This window comes from Bombina bombina, chromosome 2, assembly GCF_027579735.1.
Source record: "Bombina bombina isolate aBomBom1 chromosome 2, aBomBom1.pri, whole genome shotgun sequence".
NCBI classification, from domain to species: domain Eukaryota; kingdom Metazoa; phylum Chordata; class Amphibia; order Anura; family Bombinatoridae; genus Bombina; species Bombina bombina.
Genome location: NC_069500.1, coordinates 762,277,728 through 762,299,845, shown reverse-complemented (window position 1 = coordinate 762,299,845; position 22,118 = coordinate 762,277,728). Strand labels below are relative to the sequence as shown.

General features: G+C 36.8%; 1 protein-coding gene across 2 annotated transcripts in view; it reads left to right on the top strand.

Moving 5' to 3' along the window:
- Window positions 1-7,764: 7,764 nt before the first annotated feature.
- The window catches only part of USE1 (unconventional SNARE in the ER 1), a 165,677-nt gene continuing 151,323 nt past the window's right edge, over window positions 7,765-22,118 (top strand). For both annotated transcript variants that reach the window (XM_053702883.1, XM_053702882.1), the window contains exons 1-2: window positions 7,765-7,883; window positions 18,119-18,168. In XM_053702883.1, the coding sequence (XP_053558858.1) occupies window positions 7,782-7,883; window positions 18,119-18,168 (152 nt within the window). In that variant the 5' untranslated portion in view covers window positions 7,765-7,781. The remainder of the gene's footprint in view (window positions 7,884-18,118; window positions 18,169-22,118) is intronic.

Sequence of the window (22,118 nt, the reverse complement as noted above, 5' to 3'; positions counted from 1 at the left end):
AGCTCTCTCTATCTCAATAGAAGACACCTTATTCGATTCTGTAAGCCAGTCCAAGGCAATTTTAACTAAAGTAGTCAGATTGTATAATTTAATGTCTGGTAAACATAGACCAGCATTCTTCCTTCTTTAAGACAATTTAGAAATTGAGATACAAACTTTGTGACCATTCCACAAGAATTTGGAACAGGCAGAATAAAACTTACATATTTCTTGATTACGTATAAAAAAAACGTGAGATTCTGGAGTAAGTATAATATTCGGGGGAATATAATTGTCTAAATTAAATTTACTCTGGTAAGCATAAATTATGTTTTTCCCTGCAAGTTTGCCTCCATCTAGTGAACAAGGTGCTATGATTCCCGGGTGTGATGTCTTGTGGTTTCTCACCATCAGGTAAGCATAAATTTTGTTTATGCTAATTTTATTTTAAGCCTGCCTCTGATTAAACTGATCCATTCTGCTTTAACCTAGCAAAAAGTGGGTCTCTTGTGCTGTAATAATATTGTAGTTATGCTAAGTTTGTGAAACTATAATTGTAGATAGCGCTGCAGAATCTGTTGGTGCTTTACAAATAACCGATAATAATAATAATTTACACCAACACAATTTTTTTTTTATATAACTTCGTATTTTTTTCATTTTTATTTTATTTTTTCTTTTGATTTAACTTATGCAATTATTTTATTACTAGTAATTAGTTCAGCATCAAATCCATCTTCTCAAGCATCTGAAAACCTACCTATTTCATTTACTATCTTTCCTTAAAGGGACAGTCAAGTCCAAAATAAACTTTCATGATTGATGGGGCATGTAATTTTAAACAACTTTCCAATTTACTTCTTTTTTTTTTATTATTATTTTTATTAACAGAGACGGGCTTTTTTTGCAGGCTTGTATAATGTCCATTGATGTCATCGTCGAGGAAGTCCTCCCAAATTATTTTTCCATATAATGAAGCAGAAGGGTTGGATGTAATGTTTTTCTGATTACCGTGTCTCAATTTTCTAACAATAATTTTTTAAGCTAATTAAACAGTAAACATAACTTTACTAAACTTATCTGTCTGATCACTTGTGTACTTAGATAAGAGTGTTTGCGAGTCTGATGGGGGTGAAAGAGGAGATAAAAAAAGAGGGGTGAAAAGGGGAAGGAGGGGGCTATGGTTGTTAACTCAATCTCTGTTCCAATGCCAACCGCCCTGAAGTTGGGTAATTCAGAAAAGCAGTTCCTCTAAATTTTGCTTTGTTCTCTTGGTATTATTTGTTGAAAGCTAAACCTAGGTAGGCTCATATGCTAATTTCTTAGACCTTAAAGACTGTCTCTTATCTGAATGCATTTTGACAGTTTTTCACCACTAGAGGGCATTAGTTCATGTGTGTCCAATAGATAACATTGTGCTCATGCATGTGGAGTTACCTAGGAGTCAGCACTGATTGGCTAAAATGCAAGTAAAAAAAACTGAAATAAGGGGGGCAGTCTGCAAATGCTTAGATACAAGGTAATCACAGAAGTAAAAAGTTTATTAATATAACAGTGTTGGTTATGTAAAACTGAGGAATGGGTAATAAAGGGATTATCTATATTTTTAAACAACAAAAATTCTGGTGTTGACTGTCCCTTTAAGTCCAGATATTAGTATCTGGTATAACTACTACTTCCGGCTTCAAGTTAAGAGTTTTGCCTCTGCTCTCCAGACTGTTTGTCAAAGAGGTTACTTACCCTGGTTTACAGATAATACTTTTTTATTCTACCATTTTTGGCCTTTCCTGCATTGGTTACCTTTACTCTACATCAAAGAAGGAAGAGGGGATTTAGAGGGTTATTGAACTATTTATGGTCACTACAGCTTCATTATTTGGTCACTTTCTGCTGGGACTGTTCATCTGTTCCTAACAGTATTATCTGTTTTACCTAGGTTATCTTTTATTACATAGTATGTATTGTTACAGAGCAGTAAAGAGAACAGTAAGTTTAATTCCTGTATCTCTTAGCCTTAGGTTGGTGAGTATGTAAGGGGGCATTAGTAGGAGGTTTTTCACCAGCATATTATCTGCCCCATAAGTGCCATTGTTGTTTACTTATCTTACTATAGAAATAATTTATTTATAAGATGTATTTTCTGAATAGTGTCAGGGCTCAGATCCACAAATCATATCTTGGTTCATTCTTGCAGCAAGAGCTCTAATTGACCTCAATACATCTTCCCTGGGGGGTTTTGTGTTTTTTTTTAGTAGTTTTAGAATGATGATATAAAGTGTGACTTTGCCTGAAGTCTTTTTGATACAGATACAGAGGTATGTGAAGTAGGTTAAGGCGATTGTTTAGATTAAGGGCTAGATTTATCAAAGGCTAGACGAACTCTGTATGTGTTTCACCTGTAACTGCGCCCCAGCTCGCCTCCGGAGAAGCGCACATGTGCGCCTGAATTTATCATAAAAATAGAGGTAACTTTGTGCAGGCGAGCTGGGGCGTAATAATGATAAATTTCGCCTGTCGGAAACGGTATTTACTCCCTATTTATCACAGTACATCCCTATAAATATTTACGCCGCCATGTTTTGATTATTAAAAAAGTGTTTTTAAGTTATTTTTTTGCTTATATTTATATTATATAATGTTTCTGTGCTGTTTTTATATATGTTGATAATTTAAGATCGCAAAAAATAAATATATTAAAATATCGATCTATATATATAACTGTTGGTACCCATATGCGCCAGTGGAAGGGCAAATTTCTGGCAATAACAGTCTCTTCTTGGCGCTGAGCCTTTGAAAAGTTAGTTAAAAGAAGAAAGTACTGGAAAATTGGTTAATTTTAAGTAAAAATGGTTATATGTCTATTGCCCCATGCTATCATACACTTAGTGCTAAAAAAAATGCCCCCACCTTGGATAAGATGGCAGCGACATGGTCCTCCCTAATACCCCAGAGTAATATTGAAACAAAAACTCTCCAGTTTTCAATTAATAAAGTGGCAGCAACCACCTTATCGGCCACTTGGCGAGAGGCGCACATTAAACTTCTCCACAGGGCTTACTTCACTCCAGAGAGAGGTCTCAGAGTGCACAATCAACAGTTTAATAAATGCCCTAAATGCTCTTATCTTGCAGCAGATCTTATACACATGTTTTGGTACTGCCCCAAAATCAGAAATTTCTGGAGCAAATTAGAATACTGGCTTAAAACTGCCTTGAAAGCCGAGACGCTTACTTTATCGTTATACCAAATCATCCTATGCCTAAACAGAGAAAATAGTCATCAAAACAATGAAAAATTAATAAACCTCTCTATTCTAGCCTCTAGATATCTGATTTGTAAAAAGTGGAAAATGAGAGCAATACCAACGATTACTGAAGTCAAGAACTATTTAAAAAAACAATGTGTAATAGAGCAAAAAGGTACAATTATCGACAAGGAATCAGATATAAAGAGATTTTTTAGCAAATGGGCAGCATTCATAAAAACACTTCATGAGAGAGAAATTGACCATCTGATCTTTCCATTTAAAAATTCAGAAATAGTTCTTCTTGGCATATGGTGAGTCATGAACACTCCTTTGATTTGCTTCCTTCCTTCCACGAAAGTGGTTAGCTCCCCCCTTCCCTTGTCTTCTCTCTTCTTTCCCCTTAAATTATCTTACACTGTACTCTGATACATAATATAAAACTCTGACTTGTCCTATTTAAACGGTATTTCTACCCCATGCCTTGCTTGAACCCCAAGTGTTGAGCTGAACATGGTTTAGGCTGAGATAAGGATCAAACTAGCCCCACTAAAGGGAACTCTAGAGCTTATCTAAAAGACACCACATAGAGAGACCTTAAATTTCTTAGATGTAATACATAGGTGTTAACCTGGCCCTGTCACAGGGATTAGCAGAGGCTAACAAATAATGTAAATATACGATGTCAATAATATAGTTTATTTGATTATGGGAGGGTTTTTTTTTTTTTTTCTGTTGTAGTTGTTTTTTATGTCTTATTATATAATTTACTCTCTCACTGGCATGGGATGTCATGTGGGGCATGACACCCGAGGAAATTGTTTTGCAAACCAAAAAAGGAAAAAAACCCTCAGCAGAGCACTCAACATAATTTTGTGAAATATTAACAACATTGACAAATATTATTTGTTTACAACTTCATGTTATATCTCTCTTTTTTGTTCTTGTCATGGGCCCTGCGTGGCACAAAATGTGACTTCTCTTTTATTTCTGTATGCTCTGCTGGTTATAAATAAAATAAAAAAAAAAAAAGAAGAAGAAAGTACTGCATCACAAGATGTAAAAGCAGGGCCGGCGTTTTGTAATAGGCAGCCGCCTTATTGCGCATCAGCAGGGGGGCGCTGAGAGCGGTGCTGAGTTGCCGACTGCTGCCTATGATAAAAAAATTAATGTATTTTTATTTTTTTTTAAATTTGATCTGCGCCTGTACAACTTAATTGTTTACTAATTTACACTTCCAAAGTTCCAACCCTGATCCTGAGTGAGTGTGACACCTGTGTCCGCCCCGGCTATATTGCTTATATTATAGCCTATCAACATCCGTACACGCTGCGCGTGCGTGTTGTGATGTATGTTGACCGTGTCAGACTCAGTCTCAGTCAGAGGAGCTCAGTGGAGGACTGGAGGTGACAAGGCGGAGCTCACTTGTGTTGCGCTGTGCCTGCCGATGCCAGTGAGTGGCTGACTATCTTCCTGACGTCACTTCACTCACTCAGAGGGAGAAATCGTGCAGGATGAGCCGCTGCCGCCTGACATCTCCTGGTCTCCACATGACACAGGCTCACAATCTCTGCAGCCACCATCTGAGCCATGTGAGGTGACTGAGTGAGTTCGCTGCCCGCAGTCGCAGATGACCAGTGAAGTCGACGAGGAGTGAGGAGCAGGTTGGAAATGGAATGGTGGCGGGTCTCTGAGGAAGGGTCCTGGAGCGGTTATTTCAAATTCTAGCTTAGGAATGGTGGGAGGGGTCTGGTAGTCGGGCCCGGAGTGGGCATTTGGAATGGCATTGTTGGGGGTCTCTGAGGGGGCCGGAGGGGGCACACACTGAGTGCCACGACACTGGCTGCTGTGAATTTGTTATCAATGTATTTTGATCATACATAACAAATGACTTGGCTTGAATTATGAATGCATATTGCTAAGAAAGAAAGAAATATATATTGGCATGATGCAACTCTGGATGAGGTTACATGTAGCAGGCATATGTGAGTATGCTTCAATCACTGGCCATATCACCATCTCAAGCAGAATTTGGAGTGCTCCAGTAGTGCAGCTTTCACAATGTGTTTAACAGCTTTGAAGTATTAAAAAACTTAGTCAAATAAAATAATCTGTTAAATTAAAGTGCTATAACAAAATAAAGCATATGATTTTTACACTAAAGTGTCCCTTTTATGGAATTCTTGGAATTTAACAGCCATATAAAAAATATATCAGGGGTGTCACTGGAATTTTATAGGTTGTCCCAAACAAATAGATGATACTGAGCACAGTGCTAAAGCGATAAACCTTTATTGGAGCTCTGCTGAAGTCATATGGGGGAATAATTCCTGTAGTCACTTGTAATATTATAGGCTTTCTCTCTGTCTCTCTCCCTTCCTCTGTCTCTCTCTCTCTTTACATAGGAAATTAGCACATCTCATTAGATGTGCTAATTGCCTATGCAAATTTTTTATTATTGATTTACTTTTGAGACATGGAGAATTTTAATCTCAGGCTTTTATCTCCACCATAATTGTAATATATATATATATATATATATATATATATATATATATATATATATATATATATATATATATATATATATATATATATATATATATATATATATATATATAATGTGTGTGTGTGTGTTATGCAGCACTACCACAATTTGATTTGTTATGTGGCATAACCATTGTTTGATTTGCTATGCGGTGCTACCACTGTTTAATGTGTTATGTGGCATTACCATTGTTTTATTTGCATTTAGCCACCAAATAGCAAGAGCTACTCTCAGGTACTGAACCAAAAATGGGCCGGCTCCTAAGCTTACATTCCTACTTTTTAAATACAGATAGCAAGAGAGGGAAACAAAATTAATAATAGGAGTAAATGAGAAATTTACTTAAAATTGCATGTTCTATCTGAATCAAAGAAAAAAAATTGGGTTTCATATCCCTTTAACTAGCAATGGGGATGTATGGTATGTAATCATGGGGGGGGGGGGGGCGGAAAAATGTATCCTCGCCTGTGTGGCTAAAAATCCTAGCACCGGCCTTGTGTAAAAGCATGTATTATAATGGTGTTCGGCTCAGTCTGCATGGCAAAATATACAACATGCAATTGAAGCCGAAATTGCAGTTCCCTATCGGCGCAAAGCAATAATAAATAAGAAACTGGGCGTATTTGTAGGTCGGGCTGTTAAATTACGCCTATTACTATTGTAAATTGTAGCACTCGGGAGCGCGCCTGTGCGCCTAGGCGAATGCACGCTGAGTGCGAAGAAGTTCCTTCCAGATTTGCGCAATTATAGGCGCAGAGTGCTTTGATGAATATGACGATCAGTTTGTATGAGCTATTTTGGACGGAATTAAAGGAGAATGGCTTTGATAAATCTAGCCCTGCTAAGTCTGCTTCTGTGTGATCAGTTGATCCATATTAGTTTGGCATTGTAGTGAAGGTTTACGTAGTTTTTGTACGTTTATCCAATTTTGTGTATGTTTTAACGGCTTTTTTTTGTAAAAGAGTGGCATTATTATGAAATATATATATATATTATATTATATTGATATGTGTTGAATGTATTTGTGAAAGGTGTTCGCGTCAATTGCAAGATGACAAGCTGAGAAACTATTGTCGTTGCTGGCATTATGGCATATGAGAAAATGTCAAGCAATCTATTTTATATCCAAGGTGATCTCACGAGAAATCAATCCGGTTATTACAATGATTTGCCAGAAGATGGCGTGAGATGACTGTCCTTCAATATTCTGAATGGCACTTTTTTTGTTTTTTATTCATATATCATTCATAACGCCTCATAAGCAAAGACAAATAGGGTGTCAGGATGCTTTGTTTCTCCAAACGAATTACGAGACCCTCAGAATGAAGGCACATGAAAGTATTTTTAACGCATGATCATAGTCCCATAATTTGGGTTAAACAAGCAGCTATTTTCAAATAAAATGGACATAATATGGAACAGGGAACACATTTCAGCAGCACTTGCTTGTCACCTGGGAGGGACACAGGTGAACTATTCAATTTTGAGTTCAAGGTCTAGCAGCAGAACATGTGCTTGTGCACTTGCATTATTTTACAAAGGACTAATAGGAAGGGCATGTTTTATATAAAAGATTCCTAGGTATCTTTTGCTACCGGTTAATTCAACACAGATAAAAGAAAAGATTTTGAAATATATTTCATTTGGAACATATTTATTTTCAGTACAAAATGTATTAAAGTTTGTTATATGCACGCATTACGTTCTAATGGTAATGCTAACGTGTAACAGTAACATTGTGCTAACACTGATAATAAAACCTAAATCAATAACTGCAGGTGTATTAAATGTATTCTAAATAAACCGACCTCACATATTAATAGCCTTGTCAAGTGAGCTCTTTAATATTCCAGAAAACTCACAGGATGCCTACTGTACATTTTCACGCCTGCCCATTTACCTACTGTACTTTTTCACGCCTGCCCATTTACAACATGGCGACTTGGTGCCGGATATCATGTAGAACATCAGTGTTTTGGTTCCGGATCTCAGTTAAAGGTCAAAGCCATCATGGCAGTGTCCAGGCTGGAGATCAACTTTGTGCGTCTACTTTCCCGGTGTGAAGCCATGGCGTCTGAGAAAAGAGATGAAGGAGAATGGAGATTGGAGAAGGTGACAGGGATAAAGTATTCTCAGATGTTAGGAAGAGAGGCCATGACCAACAACATATGGTCATTTAGTAACGTGTAGACAAGTTGCTAGTCTGTATCAGATAGCATCAAGTTTAAAGCGAAGTGAAACCCAAAAATGTTCTTTTGTGATTGAGTATATATATATTCTAAGTTTCCAATTTACTTCTGTTATCAAATATGCTTTGCTCCCATGATATTATGTGTTGAAGAGATATCTAGGTATGCCTTTGGAGCACTACATGGTAGTAAATAGTGCTGCCATCTAGTGCCCTTGTAAATGGATAACATTCTTGCAAAACTGCTGCCATATAGTGCTCCAAATATGGGCCAGCTACTAAGCTTACATCCCTGCTTTTCAACAAAAGATACAAACAGAACAAAGTCAAATTGATAACAGAAGTAAATTAGAAAGTTGTATACAATTGCATGATCTATCTGAATGATTAAAGACATTATTTGGGTTTCATATCCCTTTACTAATCCCTCCAGAATCCTTCATCCTGTCATGTTTCTCCCCATTGAAAATCTGTCATCCATGTGGAATGAGGATTTAACTCTGTCAGTGCTATGTACCTAACTGAATCCAATTATCATGTAAATGTCCGATGCCAGACTATTATTTTTTTCCTTAGAACAATTTACCAAAGATCTGCTGAACACTGAATTCCTAATGTTGCCAAATTATAAAGCCCCTGGGCTGTCATCAGATGGTCTGACATTATTTTTTTTTTTTTAATAATTTTTTTTTTTTTATACTATAAAATGTTCCAAAATTAAAAATTGCACTTATCCTCACAGTTAATCAGTCTGTTTTACAGTGTATATCTATAGCTAGTAGCATAACTAACATAAAATTTGCTTGAGCACATTTGCAGTTTTTGGAGTAAAATTAATAGAGTTTTTTTTTTTTATTGCTCAAGCTTTATTGAACATTAAAGAGTTTTACAATGTTAAAACAGACAACATACGACATTACATTCTACAAAGTACATCAAGTAGTTATACTAAAATTGATAGGGAAACTATCATTCAAGCTGGGATTCTGTGCCCATCACTGTATAAAAAGTGTTTATTGTAATCTGTGGATAAAAGAGGAAGTATCCTCTCCTCTAATGAGTTATATTCATGTACATGGCTTGAACATTCTTTTTTTTTTTTTCTTTTTTTAAATCATATTAAGCATTGTTTTCAAGTTCAAAATAAATAAAAGTGTGCCTTGGCATGAGAGAGTTCAAATTGACTAGTTAAAATAAAAAATAAAAAAAAGGAGAAGGGGGGAAAAAAACAGGAGAGGGGAAATATATATACAATTTACCTCTACATAATGTAAAAAAAAAACTTATGGAGTGGCTTTATGCCACATAGTTGACAACATTTTGTTATCATCTATTTTGTATCATGTATCATGTATTATTTTATCTGCATGCAAATAGTAATAGAGTTCCAATTGAATTCCAGTAACCATACCTTTCCATTCTGTTTTAGTAGGAATCTTTTGGGCCTTCCAATGGTGAGGAATAATGCTCACATTATGATTTGTAGGGAATGAGCGGCTTAGTTATGCACTTTTGGCAGTGCATAAAATAATAGAATACTAGTACCTCCTATAACAGCCAATATATCGGGAATTTAGGCTCAGACATTTCCATCTCACCAAATGTGCAACATAGTTCCTTCACCTCCATATCCCCTCCAGCATCCATCATTAGAAGTTGGGTAAATGGCTTTGGGCATTGTTACTGACTCAATGGACACCAAAGGGGGCACGCTAGGATTGGATAAACACTGATTTGTCATTATAACCAGTAAAAGCTGGTGCTTTGCGGGCGGAGGGTATAAAAAAAGTAGTTTGTTTTTAAAAAGAATTGCCATTTATATATACCCTATTTTGCTTTCTCCTTACGCATCCCGTTAATGCATATCAAGTAACTTTACAATGACTTTAATTAAGTTTTCCTCTGTATATTGCAAATAAAGAAAATATACTCTATATGCTTGAAAGGTAAGGTGAATGAGGTTAGTAGTGTGTAAATACAAAATGAATGTTGGGGTTATTTAACCCAACTATTTATTTAAAATGTAATACTCAATATTTAGGAATAACATTACCCCAAAACGCATAATAATGTATCACTCCACCTTGATCCAAATTTCATCTAGTACTGCATTACATTTTGTAAAGAGATTGTAAATTCTAAAAATCATATGATTCATTATTTCAGTTAATTTTTTAAATTCATTTTAAGGGGGAAAAACACATAATTAAAATAAAATGCTTATGAAATCTTCTAAATAAAAGCTGGATAAACATTTATTTCTAATACCTCTCCTGGCCACATGGTGCCAGCAAAACACCTTGTAAAGAATATGACACACATTTTAGAGTTCTTAAGAAGCAGAATTAAAATATTTCGTTATTTCTTTCTGACTAAAGGCAAGGACATTATTTATGAAATATAAACTTATCTTAAAGTTTTCACATTATTGTAATTTTATAATCAGTGGCACTAACCCAGAATGTAAAAAAATTATCACAGTCTAAAAACATTTATCTCAGTCTGTTTCCTTGTACAATCCATACTGAATGATTAATTTCACAATACTATATATAATATTGCAGTAGTTTCACTTTAAATGTATAAAATTAATAGATATTCTCAGGATTAAGACCATACAATATTACATGTGTAAGTCTACATAAATTAGAACTGTGTTGTTCAAGTACTTTATTAGCTAAGGGGAGAAGTTAGTTACTTTAGTGATAATTTGCTTTCATTTAAAGATGAGATTAAAGGGACCTAGAGCTAGAGCAAGACATTTTTATGAGAGTTTCTTTTAATTTACCTCTATTATCAGATTTACCTTTTTCTTTCATGTAATTAGCAAGAGTCCATGAGCTAGTGACGTATGGGATATACAATCCTACCAGGAGGGGCAAAGTTTCCCAAACCTCAAAATGCCTATAAATACACCCCTCACCACACCCACAATTCAGTTTTACAAACTTTGCCTCCTATGGAGGTGGTGAAGTAAGTTTGTGCTAGATTCTACGTTGATATGCGCTCCGCAGCAGGTTGGAGCCCGGTTTTCCTCTCAGCGTGCAGTGAATGTCAGAGGGATGTGAGGAGAGTATTGCCTATTTTGAATTCAGTGATCTCCTTCTACGGGGTCTATTTCATAGGTTCTCTGTTATCGGTCGTAGAGATTCATCTCTTACCTCCCTTTTCAGATCGACGATATACTCTTATTTATATACCATTACCTCTGCTGATTTTCGTTTCAGTACTGGTTTGGCTTTCTACAAACGTGTAGATGAGTGTCCTGGGGTAAGTAAGTCTTATTTTCTGTGACACTCTAAGCTATGGTTGGGCACTTTGTTTATAAAGTTCTAAATATATGTATTCAAACATTTATTTGCCTTGACTCAGGATGTTCAACATTCCTTATTTTCAGACAGTCAGTTTCATATTTGGGATAATGCACTTGAATCAATTATTTTTCTTACCTTAAAAATTTGGCTCTTTTTTCCCTGTGGGCTGTTAGGCTTGCGGGGGCTGAAAATGCTTCATTTTATTGCGTCATTCTTGGCGCTGACTTTTTTGGCGCAAAAAATCTTTTCTGTTTCCGGCGTCATACGTGTCGCCGGAAGTTGCGTCATTTTTGACGTTCTTTTGCGCCAAAGATGTCGGCGTTCCGGATGTGGCGTCATTTTTGGCGCCAAAAAGCATTTAGGCGCCAAATAATGTGGGCGTCTTATTTGGCGCTAAAAAATATGGGCGTCGCTTTTGTCTCCACATTATTTAAGTCTCATTTTTTCTTTGCTTCTGGTTGCTAGAAGCTTGTTCATTGGCATTTTTTTCCATTCCTGAAACTGTCATTTAAGGAATTTGATCAATTTTGCTTTATATGTTGTTTTTTCTCTTACATATTGCAAGATGTCTCACGTTGCATCTGAGTCAGAAGATACTTCAGGAAAATCGCTGTCTGGTGCTGGAACTACCAAAGCTAAGTGTATCTGCTGTAAACTTTTGGTAGCTATTCCTCCAGCTGTTGTTTGTATTAATTGTCATGACAAACTTGTTAATGCAGATAATATTTCCTTTAGTAATGTACCATTACCTGTTGCAGTTCCATCAACATCTAATGTTCAGAATGTTCCTGATAACATAAGAGATTTTGTTTCTGAATCCATCAAGAAGGCTATGTCTGTTATTCCTCCTTCTAGTAAACATAAAAAATCTTTTAAAACTTCTCTTTATACAGATGAATTTTTAAATGAACATCATCATTCTGATTCTGATGACTCTTCTGGTTCAGAGGATTCTGTCTCAGAGATTGATGCTGATAAATCTTCATATTTATTTAAAATGGAATTTATTCATTCTTTACTTAAAGAAGTACTAATTGCTTTAGAAATTGAGGATTCTGGTCCTCTTGATACTAATTCTAAACGTTTAGATAAGGTCTTTAAATCTCCTGTGGTTATTCCAGAAGTTTTTCCTGTTCCTAGTGCTATTTCTGAAGTTATTTCCAGAGAATGGGATAAATTGGGTAATTCATTTACTCCTTCTAAACGTTTTAAGCAATTATATCCTGTGCCGTCTGACAGATTAGAATTTTGGGACAAAATTCCTAGAGTTGATGGGGCTATTTCTACCCTTGCTAAACGTACTACTATTCCTACGTCAGATGGTACTTCGTTTAAGGATCCTTTAGATAGGAAAATTGAATCCTTTCTAAGAAAAGCTTATCTGTGTTCAGGTAATCTTCTTAGGCCTGCTATATCATTGGCTGATGTTGCTGCAGCTTCAACTTTTTGGTTGGAAACTTTAGCGCAACAAGTAACAGATCATGATTCTCATAATATTATTATTCTTCTTCAACATGCTAATAATTTTATCTGTGATGCCATTTTTGATATTATCAGAGTTGATGTCAGGTTTATGTCTCTAGCTATTTTAGCTAGAAGAGCTTTATGGCTTAAAACTTGGAATGCTGATATGGCTTCTAAATCAACTCTACTTTCCATTTCTTTCCAGGGTAACAAATTATTTGGTTCTCAGTTGGATTCTATTATCTCAACTGTTACTGGTGGGAAAGGAACTTTTTTACCACAGGATAAAAAATCTAAGGGTAAAAACAGGGCTAATAATCGTTTTCGTTCCTTTCGTTTCAACAAAGAACAAAAGCCTGATCCTTCATCCTCAGGAGCAGTTTCAGTTTGGAAACCATCTCCAGTCTGGAATAAATCCAAGCCTTCTAGAAAAGCAAAGCCAGCTTCTAAGTCCACATGAAGGTGCGGCCCTCATTCCAGCTCAGCTGGTAGGGGGCAGGTTACGTTTTTTCAGAGAAATTTGGATCAATTCTGTTCACAATCTTTGGATTCAGAACATTGTTTCAGAAGGGTACAGAATTGGTTTCAAGATGAGACCTCCTGCAAAGAGATTTTTTCTTTCCCGTGTCCCAGTAAATCCAGTGAAAGCTCAAGCATTTCTGAATTGTGTTTCAGATCTAGAGTTGGCTGGAGTAATTATGCCAGTTCCAGTTCTGGAACAGGGGATGGGGTTTTATTCAAATCTCTTCATTGTACCAAAGAAGGAGAATTCCTTCAGACCAGTTCTGGATCTAAAAATATTGAATCGTTATGTAAGGATACCAACGTTCAAAATGGTAACTGTAAGGACTATCTTGCCTTTTGTTCAGCAAGGGCATTATATGTCCACAATAGATTTACAGGATGCATATCTGCATATTCCGATTCATCCAGTTCATTATCAGTTCCTGAGATTCTCTTTTCTGGACAAGCATTACCAGTTTGTGGCTCTGCCGTTTGGCCTAGCTACAGCTCCAAGAATTTTTACAAAGGTTCTCGGTGCCCTTCTGTCTGTAATCAGAGAACAGGGTATTTCCTTATTTGGACGATATCTTGGTACTTGCTAAGTCTTTACATTTAGCAGAATCTCATACAAATCGACTTGTGTTGTTTCTTCAAGATCATGGTTGGAGGATCAATTCACTAAAAAGTTCATTGATTCCTCAGGCAAGGGTAACCTTTCTGGGTTTCCAGATAGATTCAGTGTCCATGACTCTGTCTTTGACAGACAAGAGACGTCTAAAATTGATTTCAGCTTGTCGAAACCTTCAGTCACAATCATTCCCTTCGGTAGCCTTATGCATGGAAATTCTAGGTCTTATGACTGCTGCATCGGACGCGATCCCCTTTGCTCGTTTTCACATGCGACCTCTTCAGCTCTGTATGCTGAATCAATGGTGCAGGGATTACACAAAGATATCTCAACTAATATCTTTAAAACCGATTGTACAACACTCTCTAACGTGGTGGACAGATTACCATCGTTTAATTCAGGGGGCTTCTTTTGTGCTTCCGACCTGGACTGTAATTTCAACAGATGCAAGTGTCACAGGTTGGGGAGCTGTGTGGGGATCTCTGACGGCACAAGGAGTTTGGGAATCTCAGGAGGTGAGATTACCGATCAATATTTTAGAACTCCGTGCAATTTTCAGAGCTCTTCAGTCTTGGCCTCTTCTGAAGAGAGAATCGTTCATTTGTTTTCAGACAGACAATGTCACAACTGTGGCATACATCAATCATCAAGGAGGGACTCACAGTCCTCTGGCTATGAAAGAAGTATCTCGAATTCTGGTTTGGGCTGAATCCAGCTCCTGTCTAATCTCTGCGGTTCATATCCCAGGTATAGACAATTGGGAAGCGGATTATCTCAGTCGCCAAACGTTGCATCCGGGCGAATGGTCTCTTCACCCAGAGGTATTTCTTCAGATTGTTCAAATGTGGGAGCTTCCAGAAATAGATCTGATGGCGTCTCATCTAAACAAGAAACTTCCCAGGTATCTGTCCAGATCCCGGGATCCTCAGGCGGAAGCAGTGGATGCATTATCACTTCCTTGGAAGTATCATCCTGCCTATATCTTTCCGCCTCTAGTTCTTCTTCCAAGAGTAATCTCCAAGATTCTGAAGGAATGCTCGTTTGTTCTGCTGATAGCTCCGGCATGGCCTCACAGGTTTTGGATTGCGGATCTTGTCCGGATGGCCTCTTGCCATCCGTGGACTCTTCCGCTAAGACCAGACCTTCTGTCGCAAGGTCCTTTTTTCCATCAGGATCTCAAATCCTTAAATTTAAAGTTATGGAGATTGAACGCTTGATTCTTGGTCAAAGAGGTTTCTCTGACGCTGTGATTAATACTATGTTACAGGCTCGTAAATCTGTATCCAGAGAGATATATTATAGAGTCTGGAAGACTTATATTTCTTGGTGTCTTTCTCATCATTTTTCTTGGCATTCTTTTAGAATTCCAAGAATTTTACAGTTTCTTCAGGATGGTTTAGAGCAAGTTCTTTGAAAGGACAAATCTCTGCTCTTTCTGTTCTTTTTCACAGAAAGATTGCTAATCTTCCTGATATTCATTGTTTTGTACAAGCTTTAGTTCGTATAAAACCTGTCATTAAGTCAATTTCTCCTCCTTGGAGTTTGAATTTGGTTCTGAGGGCTCTTCAAGCTCCTCCGTTTGAACCTATGCATTCATTGGACATTAAATTACTTTCTTGGAAAGTTTTGTTCCTATTGGCGATCTCTTCTGCCAGAAGAGTTTCTGAAGTATCTGCTCTTTCTTGTGAGTCTCCTTTTCTGATTTTTCATCAGGATAAGGCGGTGTTGCGAACTTCTTTTGAATTTTTACCTAAAGTTGTGAATTCCAACAACATTAGTAGAGAAATTGTGGTTCCTTCATTATGTCCTAATCCTAAGAATTCTAAGGAGAAATCGTTGCATTCTTTGGATGTTGTTAGAGCTTTAAAATATTATGTTGAAGCTACTAAGTCTTTCCGAAAGACTTCTAGTCTATTTGTTATCTTTTCCGGTTCTAGAAAAGGCCAGAAAGCTTCTGCCATTTCTTTGGCATCTTGGTTGAAATCTTTAATTCATCATGCCTATGTCGAGTCGGGTAAAACTCCGCCTCAAAGGATTACAGCTCATTCTACTAGGTCAGTTTCTACTTCCTGGGCGTTTAGGAATGAAGCTTCGGTTGATCAGATTTGCAAAGCAGCAACTTGGTCCTCTTTGCATACTTTTACTAAATTCTACCATTTTGATGTATTTTCTTCTTCTGAATCAGTTTTTGGTAGAAAAGTACTTCAGGCAGCGGTTTCAGTTTGAATCTTCTGTTTATGTTTTTCATTAAACTTTATTTTGGGTGTGGATTATTTTCAGCAGGAATTGGCTGTCTTTATTTTATCCCTCCCTCTCTAGTGACTCTTGCGTGAAAAGATCCACATCTTGGGTAGTCATTATCCCATACGTCACTAGCTCATGGACTCTTGCTAATTACATGAAAGAAAACATAATTTATGTAAGAACTTACCTGATAAATTCATTTCTTTCATATTAGCAAGAGTCCATGAGGCCCGCCCTTTTTTGTGGTGGTTATGATTTTTTGTATAAAGCACAATTATTCCAATTCCTTATTTTATATGCTTTCGCACTTTTTTCTTATCACCCCACTTCTTGGCTATTCGTTAAACTGAATTGTGGGTGTGGTGAGGGGTGTATTTATAGGCATTTTAAGGTTTGGGAAACTTTGCCCCTCCTGGTAGGAATGTATATCCCATACGTCACTAGCTCATGGACTCTTGCTAATATGAAAGAAATGAATTTATCAGGTAAGTTCTTACATAAATTATGTTTTCTCTCTTGGTATCCTTTGATGAAAAGCATACCTAGTTGGGGAGATAAATGGTAATTGGTGGCTACCCAAATATGCCTTTTGTCATTGGTGCTATGCTTTGCTATGGAGCTGACTTTAATTATGTGCTTAATCTATTTGCAGGGGTTAAATACATAGTTATATGCTAGCAACAGAGCAATAATAAAATGTTCAAATGCATTACAGCATTTTCTTTTTATACTTTTATGTCACTTTAAGAAAGAATGATTAATGTGATAAGAACCATCATGATAGTGAGTACACAGACATTGTTTTGTATTAAAGTGAAGGTAAAGTTTAGACTTACTGAAGACATCAATGCATTTCTAAATCTTACCATAATGTAATCGCTACATTTATTTCTACATTACAGCAATAGTTTTAAAACAATATACACTTTTAAATCCCTACCGTTTATGTGCTGACTCCTCCCAGCCCTTATTTCTGTGTTCTCTGTTTTGTGACGCATAGAGCGGTCCCACCCGCTCTCTACGTCTCTCAAAAGCGCGTTCCCTATGCTGCCTTACACTGCGCACGCACTAATTGCCAATTCAGCTTTCATGTGCGCATGTGCTAATCTGCAAAGCCGCTTAGGATTCCTATCTGTAAGGGATTACCATCTGCAAGTAAGAGGCAACGGGAGCGCGCGCGGTTTTCAATCAGAAGAACATTTTAATAGCGCATGCGCAGATTATTAAAGGGGCGGATAACCTGGCGTGACGGTCGCCTAACGGCCGAAATTTCAATTGGATTAGATAAAAACGTGATCGAAAGTAAAAAAATGAATTTGTGGATGTCTTGAAATCGGTTTATAAAGGTGATAACTTTATTTCTACAAAAATATATAACAAATGATGAATGAAACTTATATTGATTTTACACAAAGGATGCTATACTTGATTGAGATTAAGCAAACTTTACCATCACTTTAAAGAGAGATACTTAGGGACAGTATACACCATTTCTCATATAATTGCATGTAATATATGCTACTATAAAAAAGACTATGCACAGATGCTGATATAAAAATCCAGTATAAAACCTTTTAAAAACTTACTTTGAAGCTCCTAATTAGCACTGTTGATGGGTTAGGCTTGGACACCCAGTGAAAGGGACTGAGAGAAGAACCTCTCCTCTCCCCTGTATAAGAAAAGACCCATTATACAAACAGAAGCCATGTGAAGTCTGTAGACTTCAGTATGCATCTAAAACTTTGGGGCTTGGTTAGGAGTCTGATAATCAGCACAATGTTATTTAAAAATAAGCAAAACTATACATTTTTACAAAAAAAATCTAGTGTACAATGTCCCTTTAACGATACTCCATACTTATCCTTGTGGATATTTCACCTTGGTGTCTTAATATTTCTAGAGCCTTCATTGAGGGTGACAGTCAGGGACCTTATAGAAATGTTCATGTTGCTTTATATATTATAAAGATTGAAATAACGTTTTGTTTTATTCTGATTCATTTTAGTTTGTTGCGGCCTTGGAAGAAATGCTCAGCCAAATAAGGAAGGACAACAGGTATAAAGATTACACATTTGCATAGCTGAATATTGCAATTTGTAAAGTAGTGTTAGTATGAAAAGCAGAGTTAAAGGGACAGTATACACTCATTTTCATATAACTGCATGTAATATTCACTACTATAAAGAATAATATGCACAGATACTGATATAAAAATCCAGTATAAAACCATTTAAAAACTTACTCAGAAGCTTCCAGTTTAGCTCTGTTTAAAAGTTTACTGGAACACCCACTGCAAGTGGGAAATATTAGACCCGCCCACACCCTTCCTTTGCATATGAAAAGACCCTTTACACAAACAGGAGCAAGCTGGAGAAGGTAGCTGACGGTATTCTCCTAAAACTTTGGGGCTTGGTTGGGAGTCTGAAAATCATAGCAATGTTATTTAAAAATAAGCAAAACTATACTTTTTTTTAAAAAAAAAACACAAAAAAAAAAACTTTATGGGCTATATAAATAGATCATCTACAAAACATTTATGCAAAGAAAAAACAAGTGTATAATGTCCCTTTAATTCAATGTGGTTTATATAAATACAGTAACATTATTTACTAACAATAAACAGTGTAGAAAGTGTGCAGTTATTGATTTAAGTATATATTTTTCTCTTTTGTTTTTTTTGGGATATCTTTCAGTGCAGTAAGATGTATGCTTCATATAGTTTAATGTCCTTTTGTTTGATATAACTTATAAATGCTGTTTATTTTGTTTGAAGTAGTAATACCAAACATTTTTTTTTTTTATGTCTGACACCTACTGAACAAATGATGTGTCCTTTCTGCCACAGATATCTGATTTTAGGTTCAGCACCCTGGAAAGCATTTGCTTATTGGTGGCTACATTTACCCACCAATAAGCAAGAGTAACCCAGGTTCTGAACCAAAAATGGTCCGGCTCTTAAGCTTTACATTCTTGCTTTTTAAATACAGATAAGCAAGAGCACAAAGAAAAATTGCTAATAGGAGTAAATTAGAATGTTGCTTACAATTGCATGCTCTATCTGTGTCATGAAAAAAATAATTGGGTTTAGTATCCCTTTAAGATGACTAAGGTGTAGACTGTACCTTTAACTGAATGTTAGAGAGAGGTCTTCTCTTCCTGTTAGCTCATCACATTTGAATGTACGTGTTTTTGAGAACAATGGGTTTAGGTTTCATTAAAGGGACATAATACTCATGCTAAATCACTTGAAAGTGATGCAGCATATCTGTAAAAAGCTGACAGACACCTGAGCATCTCTATGTAAAAAAGGAAGATATTTTACCTCTCAACTTGCTCAGCTCAACAGAGTAAGTGCTGTGTTACTGCCCAGCTTCAGGTAAAAAAATAAATAAATAAGGAAGAAATTAACAGCAGAAAATCAGCATCAGCACTGCTGAAGTCATGAACTTGTTTACTGTGATCTCATGAGATTTCATAGTAAACTTCCTTAAACTGATTAGGGAAATAACATGAGTGTGCATAAGGCTCGCTCCCTTGCAATTCCCGGGACAGGCTTACTAATTTGCTGCTTAAACCCTTAATGACCACAGCACTTTTCCATTTTCTCTCCGTTTGGGACCAAGGCTATTTTGACAGTGTTTGTGTTTAGCTGTAATTTTCCTCTTACTCATTTACTGTACCCACACATATTATATACCGTTTTTCTCGCCATTAAATGGACTTAATAAAGATACCATTATTTACATCATATCTTATCATTTACTATAAAAAAAATTATAAAATATGAGGAAAAATTTAAAAAAAACACACTTTTTCTAACTTTGACCCCCAAAATCTGTTACACATCTACAACCACCAAAAAACATCCATGCTAAATAGTTTCTAAATTTTGTCCTGAGTTTAGAAATACCCAATGTTTACATGTTCTTTGCTTTTTTTGCAAGTTATAGGGCCATAAATACAAGTAGCACTTTGCTATTTCCAAACCATTTTTTTTTTCAAAATTAGCGCTAGTTACATTAGAACACTAATATCTTTCAGGAATCCCTGAATATCCCTTGACATGTATATATTTTATTTTTTTTAGAAGACATCCCAAAGTATTGATCTAGGCCCATTTTGGTATATTTCATGCCACCATTTCACCACCAAATGCGATAAATTAAAAAAAAAATGTTCACTTTTTCACAAATCTTTTCACAAATCTTTTCACAAACTTTAGGTTTCTCATTGAAATTATTTACAAACAGCTTGTGCAATTATGGCATAAATGGTTGTAAATTTTTCTCTGGGATTCCCTTTGTTCAGAAATAGCAGATATGTATGGCTTTGGCGTTGCTTTTTGGTAATTAGATGGCCGCTAAATGCTATTGCACACCACACGTGTATTATGCCAAGCAGTGAAGGGGTTAATTAGGGAGCATGTAGGGAGCTTTTTTGAGTAATTTTAGCTTTAGTGTAGTAGACAACCTAAAGTATTGATCCAGGCCCATTTTAGTTTTTCATGCTACCATTTCACCGCCAAATGCGATCAAATAAAAAAAAAGTTAAATTTTTCCAAATTTTAGGTTTCTCACTGAAATCATTTACAAACATATAGTGCAATTATGGCACAAATGGTTGTAAATGCTTCTCTGGGATCCCCTTTGTTCAGAAATAGCAGACATATATAGCTTTGGCGTTGCTTTTTGGTATTTAGAAGGCCGCTAAATGCCGCTGCGCATCACATGTGTATTATGGCTAGCAGTGAAGGGGTTAATTAGGGAGCTTGCAGGGTTAATTTTAGCTTTAGTGTAGAGATCAGCCTCCCACCTGACACATCACACCCCCTGATCTCTCCCAAACAGCTCTCTTACCTCCCCCACCCCACAATTGTCCCCGCCATCTTAAGTACCGGCAGAAAGTCTGCCAGTACTAAAATAAAAGGTATCTTTTTTTTTTCTTTGCATATTAACATATGCTGCCGTGTAGGATCCCCCTAGCCCCCAACCCCTCTAACCTCCCCCTCTACCTTCTTGGGAGCCATCTTGGGTACTGGCGGCTGTAGTGTAGCTTTCCCCCCCCCCCAAGACCAACCCCCACCCCCTCCCAGATCCCTTTAGATTATTTTTTTAAGCATTCCCTCCCCCCCTTTCTCCCACTTATAATTCTTTTTTTTTTCTGTAGTGTAGCGGTTCCCACCCGCTCCCTCCCTGTGCACGCGCCCGCCGCCCCCGTGCACGCGCGCGTCTGTGCGCGACCCCGCCCCCCTCTCAGACTCTGAACCCATCAATTGCCTCCCACTTCAGCTCCCACCCACCAACGAATGCGGCCATCAATGTCCGGTGCAGAGAGGGCCACAGAGTGGCTCTCTCTGCAACGGAGGGGTAAAAATGGTTATTGCAGGATGCCTCGATATCGAGGCATCACTGCAATAACCAGAAAGCAGCTGTAAGCGATCAGGATCGCTTCCAGCTGCTTTCCAGACCGACGATGTATGCCATACGTCCTCAGGCGTTAACTGTATTTATGTTAAAGTCCTTTACAATGGGGTGTGAATACTTAGGACATTTTGAGGTAAAATATCTTTCTTTTTTACATAGAGATGTTCAGGTGATATTTTCTAGTCAGCTTTTTACAGCTATGCTGCATCACTTTCAAGTGTTTCAACATTTGGGTATCATGGCCCTTTAAGCAAAACTAACTATTTCAAATATGAAAATAAACCTAAAGAGCAATTTCTAATACATGTAATACCCCGCAGCTTGTATAACAACCCATTGAGAACAGATTAAGAGGAAATATATTTTATAACACAGTGTCCCTTTATTACAGAAGTTCACCATCTAGATGAGGTTAGGTCTCCAGCTAGATGATCAGGAACATAACACTGACTCTGAAGCTTTAAAGGACAATCTTAGCTCTCCTTTCCCAACCTTTTTTGTTCAAATCATTATACATTTTACAGCTTTATTTGTGAGCTGTTGTGTAGAGTTTTTGTAGCTATGTTACCTGTGAAAGATTTA